Source organism: Pezoporus wallicus, unplaced genomic scaffold (genome assembly GCF_028554395.1).
Source record: "Pezoporus wallicus isolate ANWC-B61680 ecotype Strahan unplaced genomic scaffold, APGP_CSIRO_Pwel_v1 contig_5116, whole genome shotgun sequence".
Lineage (NCBI taxonomy): Eukaryota > Metazoa > Chordata > Aves > Psittaciformes > Psittacidae > Pezoporus > Pezoporus wallicus.
Window position 1 is genome coordinate 686566 of NW_026642000.1, and position 16327 is coordinate 702892.

General features: G+C 44.4%; 1 protein-coding gene across 3 annotated transcripts in view; it reads left to right on the forward strand.

Moving 5' to 3' along the window:
• The first annotated feature begins 11907 nt into the window (after positions 1-11907).
• Positions 11908-16327, forward strand: part of TRABD2A (TraB domain containing 2A) — an 81265-nt gene continuing 76845 nt past the window's right edge. For all 3 annotated transcript variants that reach the window (XM_057426494.1, XM_057426495.1, XM_057426496.1), the window contains exon 1: positions 11908-12029. In XM_057426494.1, the coding sequence (XP_057282477.1) occupies positions 11928-12029 (102 nt within the window). In that variant the 5' untranslated portion in view covers positions 11908-11927. The remainder of the gene's footprint in view (positions 12030-16327) is intronic.

Below are 16327 nucleotides of genomic sequence, written 5' to 3' on the forward strand. Positions count from 1 at the left end.
CATTTGGGCAGAATTTTTGGAGGCTGCACCCAAAATCAGCCCCTAATATTGAGTAATTCATTCACTCAATGTACTCATAGACATAGGTGCATTTTCCCAATGTCTGCCTGGTCTGAATCCTACTCACTTTTTTGAGCATGCAACACTGGAAATTAATATGAGCGACATTACTGCTAGGACAGTTTGCTGACTATGGAGGTCAACCTTGGCGCTGTGAGAGCTTTTGAGATCTTTTCCAGTAATAAAAAACTACTTTTGAGGAAGAAAACAGACACTGAGAAGAACAATGCAAAGCATCTAATGACATGGAGTTTCTGAAGCTGATCCAAAAGTGAATTTGGACTCAGAACACACATTACTTGAGATACAAATGCCATTTTGGATGGGTTTTCTCCTTCCTGCTGCCACAACAGAACTAACTTGGGATTCTGGTGCCTAAGCCTCTGCATAACCAGCTACATAGCAAGACCCTACCTGCAATCCTTTGTTCTTAACTGTTGATATTTGGCAAACTTGGCATAATAGACAGAATACTAAATATGGCAGTGGGAATTTCTGTATGAATGAACAGAAGGTGTTCAAGTCAGACTAGATAGATTTACTTTCCTGGATTTACTCTTGTTTTATTTAAGCCAAGCATAAAAAGCTTTCTAAGACTCAGTTGCCCTCATGTCTTTGTGCAACCAGTTTAAGAGGACATCGTGATGTAAACTGAAGCTAGTCTACTTGTGAGAAAGACCTCAATATAGAATCATAGAATCATAGAATAGTTAGGGTTGGAAAGGACCTTAAGATCATCTAGCTCCAGCCCCCTGCCATGGGCAGGGACACCTCACACTAAATCATGTCACCCAAGCCTCTGTCCAACCTGGCCTTGAACACTGCCAGGGATGGAGCATTCACAACTTCCCTGAGCAACCCATTCCAGTGCCTCACCACCCTTACAATAAAGAACTTCCTCCTTATATCCAATCTAAACTTCCCCCGTCTAAGTTTTAATCCATTACCCCTTGTCCTGTTGCTACAGTCCCTAATGAAGAGTCCATCCGCAGCATCCCTATAGCCCCCCTTCAGATACTGGAAGGCTGCTATGAGATCTCCACGCAGCCTTCTCTTCTCCAGGCTGAACAGCCCCAACTTCCTCAGCCTGTCTTCATACAGGAGGTGCTCCAGTCCCCTGATCATCCTCGTGGCCCTCCTCTGGACTTGTTCCAACAGTTCCATGTCCTTTTTATGTTGAGGACACCAGAACTGCACACAATACTCCAGGTGAGGTCTCATGAGAGCAGAGTAGAGGGGCAGGATCACCTCCTTCGACCTGCTGGTCACGCTCCTTTTGATGCAGCCCAGGATACGGTTGGCTTTCTGGGCTGCAAGCGCACACTGAAGCTGGCTCATGTTCATTTTCTCATTGACCAACACCCCCAAGTCCTTCTCTGCAGGGCTGCTCTGAATCTCTTCTCTGCCCAACCTGTAGCTGTGCCTGGGATTGCTCCCACCCAGGTGTAGGACCTTGCACTTGACATGGTTAAACTTCATGAGGTTGGCATCAGCCCACCTCACAAGCGTGTCAAGGTCCCTCTGGATGGCATTCCTTCCCTCCAGTGTACCAACCGAACCACACAGCTTGGTGTCATCGGCAAACTTGCTGAGGGCGCACTCAATCCCGCCTTCCATATGTCGTGGTTTAAGCGCAGCTGTAAAATCATCCACGCAGTTGCTCTCTCACTCCCTCCCCCCCCCCTTCCTCTGCACCCCACTCCCAGAAAGATGGGGAGGAGAATCGAAAGAATGTAACTCCCACGGGTTGAGATAAGAACAGTTTAGTAACTAAGGTATAACACAAACCACTACTGCTTCCACCAGCAATAATAATGATAACGGAAATAACAAGGGAAGAGAATACAACCACTCATCACCCGCCGACCGATGGCCAGCCCAACCCAAGCAGTGATCCCAGCTGCTTGGCTTCTCTACCTTCTAGTTCGTGAGTGTCAGCCCCATTACAATAGACTTGGATCAGGCAGGAATTTGACAAAGTTGATTTCAAGTGCAGTATTTTGCAGGAGGTGAGCTCTTTATCACATCTGGTGATACAGCTAGGGTAAAAGGCAAATGTTTAGGTGAATAGGCTCTTGAGCTATTTAGCTGAGTAAATATGGCAATTCACTTGAAGGGGATCTGACAAAGCAGGTCTTCTTAAATCTGCTGGAGTCTAGCAAGAAACTGACCCCTGGGTAGGTACTGGGAAGCAAGAAGGGTGCATTAAAGCCAGGATGACTTGACCCCCAGGCAGGAAGTGACAAGGTATAATTGTGTCCACAGGAGCAATTAGGAGAATCCCAGGAAGTGTGGTGTAAATTATCCCATTTCCTCCATTGGGGTTTGGCCAAGGATTATCACCCTTTTTGCTCAGGAGAGGTCCTGCCATGCTTTTAATATCTGCAAGGGCCCATGTGCTGTTGCTGTCTCACACAAATGCACTGAAAGAGCACTTCTAAGCAAGCATCATGAATCAACACTGGCCAGAGTTCTTCAGGAAAAACAAATAGCCACCCCTCCAGCCTTTACTGAGGGTGTCTCTGTAATTTATGGAGGCCCAGGGGCATGTTTCATGAGGAAGTGTGATCTCCTCCCTGCGTTTAGGGTTACAGCCTCCAGGCCACTTTTAGAACCCTCTGGGTGCCAGCACAGGAAGAACATGTCCTGGCAAAACCGAACCTTATGGTCTTCACTACAGGCATATTACCTGCTCCTCATGAGCATGTGGACGGTGTTTCCTTGCAGGATGATTTTTATCACAGGCCTGGAATTGTCACTGCAGTTACCCCTTGTGTTTTTAACATCGCCACCTTGCAGAGGAATTTGTCATTTGGGATGTGGGACACATAGTCACCTTTTTCTATCCTGACACACCTGTGATTCACCATCAAAACCAGAGCAGTGGCACCTTCCATGCTCCTTTTCTAAGGCACTGTCCTCTCTCTCTGTGCCCTACCTGCCACTCCTCATCAGAGATCTATCCTTTAATTGATGATGGGGTTTATTTACAAGTTATTATCTTAGTGGGAAAGATTGACTTGAGGTAAGCATATGGTTAGGAAAACCCCTTCTATATATAACTGGTGCTCCAGTATCCACTGCAGTTTAGTCAGTCTGCAGCTAAATTCCACCAGTGAGTAGACACTTCTGGGAGCTCTAAGCAGCCAGCCTGGGACTAAAAGTGATTTTGCTGTGTGTGCAAGGCACTGAGCCCAAATTCACAAGGCCTGCCAGGCTGGGACTGGCATTCTGGCAGCACTGGTAGGCAGGATGAAGGAGCAAGATGCTGGGAGAAAGAAGTCCTTATTAGTGGAGCATCTTGAGGGTGTGGTAAGTAAAAACATGCAGGAAACTTCTTTGCCAGATAGGTCCAGGAAAGCAATCATGTGGGTAATGCAATAGATAACAAGGCAATGCAAAGACTGAAGGCATACCAGAGGCAGCAAGGCTGCTGAACCGGTGTGCACAGCGGCCATGGGGTAAAACAGGTGGTGAATAAAGCCATGTTCTGGTGTCAAAGGTTTTTTGGCATGCAGAAAAACTCTTGAATCGTAGTCTCAAAATGCAGAACGGGTATGTTGGGCTCTTTCCCCTTTCCTCATCAGTAACTGAAATTCTGCTAGGGTGCATTTGTCTGGATTCTCATTCAGGCAACAGCCATATAGAGGCCTAACTTTACAGGATACATAACGAAAATTTTGTTCAGTTTTAATGAGTTATTCACAGTCAAATATTTGGAGAAATGATGCAATCTCTTCCCACCTTCGTTTGGCCATTTCTCTGTTATTCTGGCCTGAGAATGACCAGGATATATCTTACAAGACTTGCTATTCAGCTGAAGATATTTTATTACATTTTTAGCCAGTTAGGAAATGCTACTGTCCTTGACGTCATCTCTTCCCAAAATCTTGCTATCTTTAGAACACAGTCTCTGTACAGATGATATTAAAACATTTTCTTTCTACTTCAGTTGCATGAATGTCACTCCATCGTGCTGCTGTACCTGTCCACAGACAGCCTGACACATCCAGGTACAGATCATTCTTGCTTTGTTGTCAAATTGTTTGACAATGGAAAGAGCCAAAGTTAAGAAGAGAGCAGAGGTAAAAAAAAAAAACAAAAACCTTCAACTGGATTTAAAGTGCTATCTGTAACTTTTCTTAATGCTCTATACCGAACTGTCTGGCATCTGTAAATCAGTCAAATAGGACCAGGAAGTGAGAGTCCACAAAAAAACTAGCACTTTCCTTGGTCCTTCTATAGAACTGGGCAATATATAGATTCCTGTACTGAACCCAGATGGTTTTATTTGCACATACAGCTCTTCTGCCTTCTGTACAGAACTGTGAGAGCTGGTTCACCATGGTACGAAATGCTTGGTACCAGTATGAATGCTTTGTGTGGAGTCTATATATTGTCCTGCTATTGGCCTATGATGTTGGCCCCCATTGAGCAGGAGGACCCAGGGTCAGATAGCTCATCATGTCTAACAGATATTGTGACAACTACTGAAGCCTGAATCCCAGTAAAGTGGCCTGAACTTAACAAAGATGGGTAACAGTGAAGACACCAGCCTCGGAAAAGTATGATCCTATCCTTTAGGGTGCACCCACAGAAATCATGATTCCGTCTTCTGGTCACAATGTCTTTATGCATTAACAGAGGAGTAGAGGCAAAGAACAGTACATTCCAAATCCCTTTATCTGCAGAGAAAGAAGACTGGATTTAATGTTGAGTGCTCTTTAAAATCCCTCTCAGTATCTTATGCAGATCCTGCCTGTGCAAGGGCACACACCTGGGCTGCAGTCCTGTGCAGTCGGACTCAGGAAAGTAGCTCTGACCCTTTTGTGCAGTTTCCAGAAAGCAGATGAGGTAAGCCTATGGGTGAGCTTCTGCCACTGATAAAAGCCAGCCCCATGCCTGGGGAGGATAAGGGAGTAGCAGCCAGCTCATCTGCTTCTTGGCTGTGGAGACAAAAAGGTCTGGGGGATTCGTGTAACTCTTACTTTGGACCTTGTGTTTTCCAGCTATGGAATGTGTCCCTGTCTGGCTGAAAGGAGGGTAGATGAGGTGCACAAGTCCTTCTGCTTCGTATGTTAATATTAGGCTATTCCACCCAGAATCTTACCTTCAAGTGTGAAAGTTTATGTCACATTCTAGCAAAAACCCTTGAGGTTTAAAAAATGAGGCTTTGGTTTAAAACAGTTGCAGATAGTTATGGCGTCTGAGTCCTGTTGACCATTGCAAGGCAAAGAGAGAGTGGAGTAACTTCAGTGCATGGGCCTTGGGTCAAGGGAAGAATGGGCTGGCTTGTTAGTGGTTTGGTACCAGGTTCTGGCTTGCTAATGGCATGGTACAGAAGGCTCAGGACCAGGTCTTTCACCTGATGGGGAAATAGCTTTGAGAAGAACTGTCTCCCCAGGACTTTCCTCCTAAATAGTTTTGCATATATTTGGTATTAACCACATAGAACAATGGAGGGTTCGGTTTCCTTTGATTGGTCTCATTTGGGTTTATTTTCCACACAACAGTGCATTTGACTAGACCTCAGCCTCAAAGTAGAGATCTGTTTCAGCTGTGGTACTGTCCAAAAGCTTCAAGTATATATCCAAGAAATCTCCTGGTCTTGAGCTTGAACTTACTCCTGCTGCTTTCATGTCCCTGGCAACTCACTTACCTGAAAGACAACACTATAATGATGAAAAAAATTGGTTTATGTCATGATAGCGGGCACAGAGGAGGTAATTTGGCCTCTGTTTGTAACACATCTTTAACACAGGATTTTGGGAGTGATCCTGTGACCACTGAAGCCCTGGACAGAGCTCTTGGTGGAGAGAGCACAAATCAGATCCAGACTGGCTAAGAAAGTTACAGCATTTCCAGCAGGAATGGTCACCCTACCCAGTAAGGGTTGGACATTCTTCCAGCTCTTTGAGATTACCTGTTCTGTGAAGCTAGGTGCAATAGCAATGACTAAAGGGCAGTTAGCAGTTATTAGCCCCCCTCCCTAATCCCAAATGCTGTTTCAGCAAATAGATTCAGCATTAAAAATAGTCAAGCTAGAGTTGTGCCATTTCTGGGAACAAGTAGAAAGTACACTTATTGTCCCTTTTTTCTTTTCTTTGATGTGATTTTTTTTTTTTTTTTCAAACCACCCCAATGAGAAAGTGAAGTAATTTTCCTCAATATTTAGTGGAGAGAAAGAAAATTCCCAGTTGTCTGAAAGCAAAGCAAGTGCTGACTAAAGGAAAATTGGCAATGAAATAGAGCTAGAATAGAAACTTAATTTAAGCTCTGCTGCACTGCTGGGCTGACAAAAAAGAAGAACTTCTACAGTCAAGTAAAGGATAATCCCTGACAGGCTCATATCCAGCTATGCGATCTCTTGAGAGAGCTCAAGGCTAATCCTAAATTGTATGAAACTTTTTCAGTATGCTGTCTTTAATTTTCCTGGGACATTTTGCAGTGTGTGAAACAAACTGCCTATGTACATCTTTGCAGGATCTGAGCACTAAATGCCTTGAGTCAAGGACTGTCATTTCCTGTACATTATATAGCAAATTTGTGCACATTTATATAGCAAATAACTCAGCAGGATCACTCAGTGGCTTAGTGCCATACAAGGACACACACAAGTGCTTCTCAGAAGTCAGGCTTGAATGGGCATGCACAACAGGATTCTGTGGTGCCATAAATGCCTGACCTGAGCTCCACCACCCCATGGAAAAGTCCTGCCCCGCTGAACTTTGTATTAAAATCATGCAGTTTCCCTTGTGGTGGAACTTCACTTCCATGATGCACTCTGTTCTGCCTTACTGACTACAAGGAGATGTTCACCATGTATGTGTCTGTTTATATATATCTATATATATAAAAAAAGAAGACCATTTACATACTGCAAAGACAACATTTTGTAGTAAGTTCGAGTGTTGCCTACATTGTGTCTTCAACTCTGACAGTTTTGCTAATTTTTTTTAAAGCCAGTTAGAAAACCAGAAAAAAAAGTTTTCTCTCAGAAAAAAAACCCTCCCCTCTTTGTGGAAGTCTTTAATTACAGCTGCTAAAAAATCAGGATAGCTTTTCTCCCCAAAAGATATCCTGAAAAACTCATGTTAGTTTTATGGATAAGCTGAATTAAATGCATTTCTACCTGCTTTAGGCTTTCTTCAGTTGTTCCACAGTGAAGTTGTTCTGATATTTTCTGGAAGACATCAGAAATTTACATATGTAAACTGGAGGTTTTACACATTGTGAATCCTTCCTGAGGGGCTCAGGCTTTCAAGCTACTTTCCCAGGTGGATGACTCTGTGTGCAGGACGAGGATCCACCTGGGCTTCCAGGGCTGATTGCTGCTGCATCTTTCCTCCAACCCACTGAAGGGACTGATAAGCAAGTGGGAAGAGAAGAGAGACTCTTGCATCTCTCCTTTCCAACACCTAAGCTGCTTTTTTTCAGCCAGCAAGGCTGAGGGCCATTTATGGATTAGCTATGGAGCTACCATTCCCTGAGATGGACTAGCCTTCAGGGACCTACATTTCCCTTCCCACCCTGCAGAGCAGGTTTGGCCAATGTGCTTACTTGAGATTTCATGGTACAGTAATACTCAACCAGAGCAGCACTAAAGCATTAGCTGGCAAGGGTTAGTGATGGACTGATTGGCATGGAACATGCCTTTTTGTGGACAAAATCAGTTGATATCACTCAAACTATTTGTGCTTCGGTCTGTTTCTGCTTCTTTAGTTGCAGTATGATTAACAATGCAAATCAGATATATGAACACCTCAAGATATACAGTACTTCCTATATGCATGAGATATGGGGTCCCTTTTTACTGTAGTCAATAAAATAATGCATTAATCATATTTATCTTGACAGTGCTTTTCATTTTTTTGTCCTCACATTATGAATTAATAGCTGAATAATTCACAATATTTTTACTAATTTGTTAGCATTTTATTCTCACCTTTTAAACAGTTTGGGTTTTGATAGCACTCTTATAAAGACTATTTTCAGACTCGGGAAAGAGGTTTGTAAGCTGCCCTTTAACTCTTTCCAGCCTGGCTTCAAATGATCCTCCCTTCTACTTCTAAAGTGTTGGGGCCAGCACAATTCAGAGCTCCCTGTTCTGGTCATGTACTTTCTCTTCACCTCCTTTCAATGCCTAAGAGATTTATTTTTGTTTAGCTTTCTCTCTCCATTCAAATTGAGATTACTATTATTAAGATGTGTTTAGAGAACAGAATTCCACTCTTTAGTCTTTATATTTGGCTTCTGGCTGACTATACTTGATAATTACATGTAACCACTTCACTTTGTAATATATTCCCCATATTTCCCTTCCAGCTGACCTAACACTTTCATACAGTAACATACTACAAAGTTCACTAACCCTTTTTATCTAGAGGCATAATTGGGGCTCTGTGTTCCTGAATCTCTGAAGTCCACATCAATCCTTCTAAGCAAACTTCCTTTCAAATGCAGATAGAGTACTTTTTCTCTACTTGGTGAAGAAAGGTCCTTTGCCTCCTTTATTATCTACTTTATGATATCTTCCTCATAATTTTAAATTGTGATAAATCCTCGTGTTTAATAATTTTTAAAATCTATGTTGAATTCAAAACCAGCCAAATCCTGTTTGATAGTGGGTAAATCTCAGCTGACCTGCCTGTTAATGGAGTGTGAATATAATTCTGTCCAGAAGACTGTGCAAATCGCTTTTGTGGCAGCTTCTTTCACTCAAGGCTTGCTGTGTTTGGCTGTACAAGGTGGCTTTCGTTCCCATTCCCATTTCCTAACATTGTTAATGTTAGGTAGCAAAGGCACTATGGACAAACTGGAGGTCTGTCAGGAGCGTACGCACTGTCCATGCACTGTGCCATGTGTGCAAATGGACACATGCCATCTAAATCAGCATGTGCAGAACTTTGGACTGTGATCCTCTGCAGATCTGTCAGCAGTAACACCCACTTGAGGAGGCTTTTGCCTCTGACAGACTCTCAACCATTTCCATATAACTTCTCTTACAGCCTGGGAAACTGACTCAAGTTAAATGTCAGCTGACAAAAAAAGCCCCAGACAACAAACCCAAGCTATTTTTCACACATAGCCCAGGTCACTACTTGGTTCCACCTGTAGGCATGCCTAAAAGCTTGAGATGTGAGAGTGAGCAACTGCCTGTGTATGACAGCTGCTTAAACTCTGACATTGTAAGAGACATGGCTGTGGGGCCTGTCCTTCCAGTTATCTTGAATTAACTACCAACCAGACAGCTCAGGTCACAGACTCTCTGGGGTCTAAGGCCCTGATCAGAAAAGCATTTAAGGGTGTGCTGCAGTTTACCTTTTCTATGCAACTTACATAAGCACATGCTTAGCCTTAAGCACATGCTGAAGGCGTATTGAAATAATTTTGGAAGGGACTGGGATAAACAAATCCCAGTCACTCTATGAACGGGGCTTTGTTAAATAAAAACGTTGGTTTTATCTCTTAGGTTTCTGTTAATAGGTCTAGGATGTGGTTTTCTACCAAAACATTGCAGTGAAAGTATAAATTACTTTGAAAATCTCTGCAAAACATTCTACTTGGGCTTCCTCGTTGCCTATTTTCCACTAGCAATTCACCACAAAGAATGCATTTCCCACCAGATCAAAAATAAAGCCAAGCAGCATCTTAATCTGCATTGCCTGTATGCCTGTGAGCTGTGTGTTTCAGAAAGTGTGATGTATTTTGCTACTTTAGAACCTTAAGCGACTAAAAATGGTCACACAGAAAGTAGGAATTCAGTCTGGCAGCACCTCTCTAAGCCATGAAAGACTTATTCTTGTTCTCTATAGCTTGATCTAGATATTGTATGAATGTTATCTGGCTTCCATGCCCCAAAATGCATACCAATTAAAACAGTTAGGGATTATAAATGCTGTCTATCGCATAAATGCCATACTGTTTGTCAGGTAATGCTTTTTGTTCTAAATGGTTGGCAAGACCTAACAAAAGACGTATTACACATATTATTGATGTCATTCTTCTCAAAATCCAATGTATTAAGAAATATAGTAATGCATATAGGACAAGGCAAGACAGTGAAGGGGTTTTCTTCTGGATACCTTCTTCTAGAAGCAGTTACTTTGCATCACAAATCTAGGCTATCTGATCAAATGTAAAAAATGACAATTTCTTCAAGTTGGTGGGAACTTTGCCATTGAATCTGAACCACAGTTTAACCTTAGGTTTAAATTTTATCTTAGGGACAGATATTTGCATCTCTGGCATTGGAAAAGATGAGTTTAGAAGTAAGAATAGGCTAAAGCTAAATAAACAATGACAATTTGAGTCAGTAAAGAGCCTGAAACAGTTGGTCTGCAGACTGCCTGTTGCTTTGTGCATGGCATTTCCACAGACAGAACAACATTGTCGAGAAATTAATAGCAGCCTTTTAAAACAATCGTTGTTCACACAGTGTACCCATCTCAGGGGTAGGTCAGGTCCACCAGCTGTTGAAAAGGCAGAAGCATCTCCATTCTTCCCACAGGAAAGTGAGCATACATTTCTACTAAAGTAGAAATGGTAAAAATACTGTTACTGAGAGAAGATGGAGAAATGCATTTTGGAGGACAGTCTGAAGAAGAGCAGCACCTTATTCTGCTACTTAACCTAGCAGATGCCAGTTCATAGAGTAGCATCTTTTCCCTCTTCCTTTGACCTTTGTTATTTTTCTGTTTATGTCTTCTACAGGTTTTGGTTTCTTCTGTGTTTGGAAGTCCTTAACTAAAACAACTGGGGATGGTGCAGGAGGGAATGTACCATGGAATAGCACCATACACCATGGTGGGCAATGGAGAGTTAATATTTTAACTTCAAAGGTTTTCTTAGCTTAAGCCCTAAAGGTGTTAACAGTTTTGCTCTATGTGAATTATAAATGCCATATTAAAATTTTCAGGAAGATCCTATTGCAAGTATCTTGAAAGCCATGGAAGTTTATTCTTTGAATTTGCAACAGAATAAATACTGGCATATTTCTTGCTCAAAAGCTTAAAGAGTTACTAGCCATACGTACTTTCGCGAGGCTTTAAATAACAATCTCCTTAGCAAACATGGCTGAATTTTGCAATTAAAGATGGTAATATGTCTTTGGTGCATTTTTAAAGAGTGTACCAGCAGTGGACACACAGTTTTGGCACAGGGCTTCTTGAAACAAGAAGACAAGAATGAGTCAAAATAGTTCCTCAGTCCGAAGATGACAGACAATAAAGAGACCTGGGGAGAAATCACAACATTCAGATATCTATGTACTTCAGGAGAGCTGCACGCTGGGCAGAGACCGGCAGGAAAGGCAGGAGGCAGGCAGGGCAAAGGGGAGGCAAGGGACGGGGTCGTCGGAGTCCTTCCCCTAGACCCCGGGTACAGAAGGGTGCGTCGGGGGCTGCCGGGGCAGCGGGCGCATCCGCCCCAGCCCTCCCGGGGCCAGCCTGGATCTCGCCGTTATACGGCTTCTGCCTCAGCCGGGAGGAAGCGGCAGGGCCCGGGGGATTCCCCCCCACCCGATGCCGCCCCACTGCCCGCCCCCGGTGCGGCGGGCCGCGCACCCTCCCCTTCCTCCCCCTTCCCGGCACGGGACCCTTTAAGAGGAGGGGGCAGCGGCTGGAGGGCTTGGCCAGGGGACGGGGCCGCTCCTGCGAGGGCTCTGGTGTTGAGTCTACCGTCAAAAAAAAAAAAAAAAAAAAAAAAAAGGGGGGGGGGGGGAGAGGGAAAAAATAAAAATAATAAAAAGGGCCAAAGAAGGAGAATACGAATAAAAATAGAGGGAAAGAAAAAGGGAAGTGTGGATAGAGGCGAAGGGAAAAAAATAATAGAAGAAGGAAACTTGTGCCAAGTGGGAGAGAGCGGGGATGGTACGCCGCGGCTGGCTTTGCCTGCTGCCGGGCTCCCTCCTCCTGCTGGCCACAGCGCGCCAGAGCCGCGGCCCCGCCGCCTGCCCGCTCCGAGGAAAGGTAAGAGCTGGCTCGGCGGGGCTCTGCCGCCCTCCGCACCGCACCTGGCTGCGGAGCCGGCAGCGCGAGAGCTGCCTGTGTGTTGGGGGGGGGTCCGGATCTGGACCGGGGAGCACGGCGGTCTCTTTCCCTTGGGCGGCTCTGCCCGGTGTGCGGCGGGAGCGGAACTGGGCGGGACGGGCCAGGACGGGTGGTGTCTCGGGGCTGGGCACCAGGTGGGGCGATCACCGCTGGGCCCTGACAGAGGGGGAAAACCCTGGGGTGACCCGCAGCGAAACCCTTTGCTTCGCCCTGCTGGACGAGCTACGCCGCTTCGCAGCGGCACGGGCTTTCCTGGACTGACTTGCTGCCAGCATCCCTCGCTGGAGGTAGGGCAAGGCTATACCCCCTTACCTTGCTGCTGAGCGCCGGCGTGGTGCAGCAGGTTCGGACCAATAAATGGTCGTGCCCCTGAAGTGGAAGGACAGTTCTAAGTTGTGTTAGGTTTCGCTCTTCCTCTAACTTGAGCAGCCTGACTGTACTAACCAGGAGCAGTGTGGGCTGGCCTGGCTCTGAAGGGTGACAAGCACAGCTGAGGGTCCCCATTGCAGGTTAGGCGTGATGTTCTGGCCAGTGTGGAGCTTGCGAGTAGGGTGTCATTTCCATTAAAAATCAGGCATTGGTTAAAAAACAGTTCTAGTTGAAGTTTCAGAGGAATTTACTTTGTTCTGATGCATTCTGTTAGCGTTAACATACCATGTGTGCAGTCTGTTGGCATCTGCTTGGACCTGGAAGCAGCCTGACCGGAGGTGCTGTGCACCTGAGAGGCTCCTGGGACATATGTCTCACCATTTATGTTCATCTCCTGCCCCAGGCAGGGTTACCTCCTCCAGCACATCTGTTAAGAAGTGCAGACCTGCTTCACTGGGAAGATGCCAAATCACAGTAGCCTCACTGCAGGGTAGGTGTGAGAAAGCTTTGCAACTATGAAGGTCTCTTCTGTGACATTTCTTTCACCTGCACATGCATCTTCTGGTCTAGGGACCTTGATGCGTCCAGCTGAGCGTGGTGCTCCCCATGCAGAAGGCTGAGTTATTTCTCAGGAATTTAGGGCACTGCCAATTTAACCTTATGCCAAGCTATGTATGTGCCTCACTGGAGGTGTCTGCCTTAGCTTGGCTTAGACAGAGCTTAATTCTGCTGTGGGGGATGGTGCCTTACCAATTTGCTTCTGCCTGGAGCCAGTCTGTGAACTGGATTTGTAGGTGGCCAGCCGTCACACTGCCATAAAGCCAGGTCAAGCCTCTGGAGTGAGGGCACTCTTCCCCTTGAGGGCATGAAGTGTGAAAGGTGTGGGCTGGTGCAAATCAATTGCAAGGAGCTAGTGAGACCGAGAAGGAAGGGAACAGCCCCTGACAGCCTGAGCAGCAGAGGTCCTTGCAGAAATGGGTAGTTCACCAATTTGGTGGGACACACAGGGAGTTTCCCTCAAGAGCTATTGACTGGACTTCTGCCAGTTACCAGCAAATCTGGAGGTGAAATGTGTTAATGGTATCTCATTATCTGCTGATTACTCTGTCATTAAAATGGGAGACCACCTGTAGTTTTGGCATTGGCAGGCTGTTTCTTAGGATCATTAGGATGGTGGTGGTAAGACGTAGAGGAATGGCCATGTCTGCCTTATTTGCAAAGATGTTGGGTGCATCATTATTAATATTTACACCAACCTCTTGGAAAGAATATTCCTTCTTGTCCCTGCATTATCAGGGAAGGATTTTTGTTGTTTTTTATCTTAATTCTTTATGGTATCTCTTATGTCTCTAGATTATCTTTCTTCTTTTTGTCAGATTGCCTAAAGCTTCTGTTATGAAAGAAATATGTGCATCAGTGCCTGTGAGAGAGAAGCTGCTATTTTAAGGCATGATCATACAGTTCTTCAGAGGGCTTTCTCATCATCACTCCAAATTATAGTTAAAGCTGCAACCAATAATATGTCCCATCATATTTTTTTTAATAGATATATAGGAAGAAAGGAAGGCTTTAAGAACAGTTAATCTAAAATAAACCATGCTGAAATCCTTTGGGTTATATTCCATTTGCTAAGTAATGTGGTCTGGTGATGCTCTCGTTTTGTTTAATGTTGGAGTGTACTGGTAAATTTAAAGCCAGAATCCAGGGATTCACAGCTGAATGTTTGTGTTTGTAGCTGGTTAGTGTTTTATGATGCGTTGTTTCTGATGGGGGGACAATCGATTTCAATAGCTACCTTTCCCCATACACGCACTTTGGCAGAGCAAGTGATCTGTCTACTCCAAACCCTTGGCCTTTTAGTTAAAGGCTTTATTTTTATTTTTTCCTTCTGGCAAACGGAGAGTGAATGCATGTTCTTTTGATAGTTGTAGCCAGTGCAGTATTTATCTCCAGGCCAGTTCTGCTTGCAGTCTTAAGCTGAGTTTGAGAATGCCAGTAATGCAAGTGGGCAAAACCTCAAGAGAATGATTATTAAAAATGTGCCTAGCATTTCTGTGTGCATTACAGTAGATGCATGAGGCACTTTACGTGGCAAGTAAAAGCACAGTCTTTGCCTGAATTAGATATAAATGAACATGACAAGATACAATGCCAAGATAGATAAGAAGGAGGGAGAAAGCCATATAGGGAAGGTTATAGGGCTGCCTGCTTGGCTGAAATACTGCATGCCATGTGCTCTGCTTCTGTAGCAAGCAAAAAAAAAAAAAAAAAGGAAAAAAAAAGAAAAATCAGGATAATATTGCGGACCAAGAAATAATCCAATCCTGATCTGATACGAGGTTTGGGAGATGTGGGTGTGGGGCTGAAAGACACTGTGGTGTCCTGAAAGACACTGAATCCATAGAGGGCACCTGCCTGTACAGTGAGTTACATACTTTGTGCTGGATGATGTATAGTCTACATAGATGAGACTGACAGACGACGGGAGGAAGCAAAAGTGATGTAGAAGGAAGCTGAGCAGGTGTAGGTTTCCCATGTCTGGAGTTCACATCCAGTTGCTCAGGTTTTGGACAGCAGTTTTCCTTCCTCTCTGAGACTTTGTACCCAATATCACCACAACCTGCCTTCATCAATATGTTTGTTTTTAAACTTCCATGCTTTTCTTCCAGGTAGTCAGAGCACTGCCACTAGTTGCATTCTTTGTTCCTTCTGGTTTTTGCTGCAATATTTTCTGTATGTTTACCGTAATTTTACTCTTGACAGTCAGTATGTCATTTGGCCCAATTTGAGCTTGTTTCTTGGAAGAAAGGTGGTGCTTTTTCTGATCCTCTTTGGCAACACTCTTCCAGCAGAATCATTACTGCCTCACATGAAATGATGCGTGATATCTGACAAACGCAGTGGTATTTGTGTATTTGAAGACTACAAGTTGCATCCTATGGCTGGATCTATAAATCATTCTGGAAAAACAATCTGCTATAGGTAGTTAAAATGAACAGAAACGGAGAGTTGTGGGGTTGATTTTTTTTTTTGTTTGTTTGTTTCTTTGCTTGTTTGGGTTATTTTATTTTATTTTTAAATAAATCTATTGGAAAGATAATGAAACTACCTCTCAGTTAGAGCCTGTGTTTTGGTGAAGCAGGTAGAAGGAAGGCAGAGAGTCATGGGAGTCTCCAGTGGCACCAGTGCCATCAGGTATGTGATTAGAGAGCAGGTGTTAGGATATGAGCTCTGGTTTCAGCTACTGATCTGCAATACATCACTTTACTCTCGAGGTCTTCAGGACTTTTTTGTTCTTGTCTAGACCCTTCCTCAACTGCCAAGGAAAAACCCTTGATGTGCATCATGTTTTTTGATGATTTTGGCAGTGCCTGACTCTATTGTCCCATCGTTTTGGGAAAGCATTGTCTGGTCTTTTGTGTCCCCATTGCATCTCCTGGCAGGCAGTGGTGTTTGGGTTGGGAAGGGAGGCTTCCCAGTCTCACAGTAGGGAGTAAATCCCATAGGTCCCGGTGCATTGTTTCAGTAACAGTGTCAGCCTGAGCAGCTTCTTTTCCTTCTCCCTCATTTCCCTGCTGGCTGAGGCAAAGCCTTTCTCCTTTTTTATTTCAAACTGTTTTTTGGCTTGGCTGATATCCTTAATCAGTTCACAGCCAGCTCTCTGTCACTTGGGGTGATGAGGCTGGGAAGAGGACACTGTGCCACAGTGCTGAGCGTCCAGAAGTACCTTGATCTGGCACTATGTAGTGGGAGGTTAAACTTGAGGCACAAAGGAGGGCTGGTACGGCTAGCATGACATGGCCCCAGGTCTTGGTATGGCAGCAAACTGGGAGATTTGTGTTCTCTTG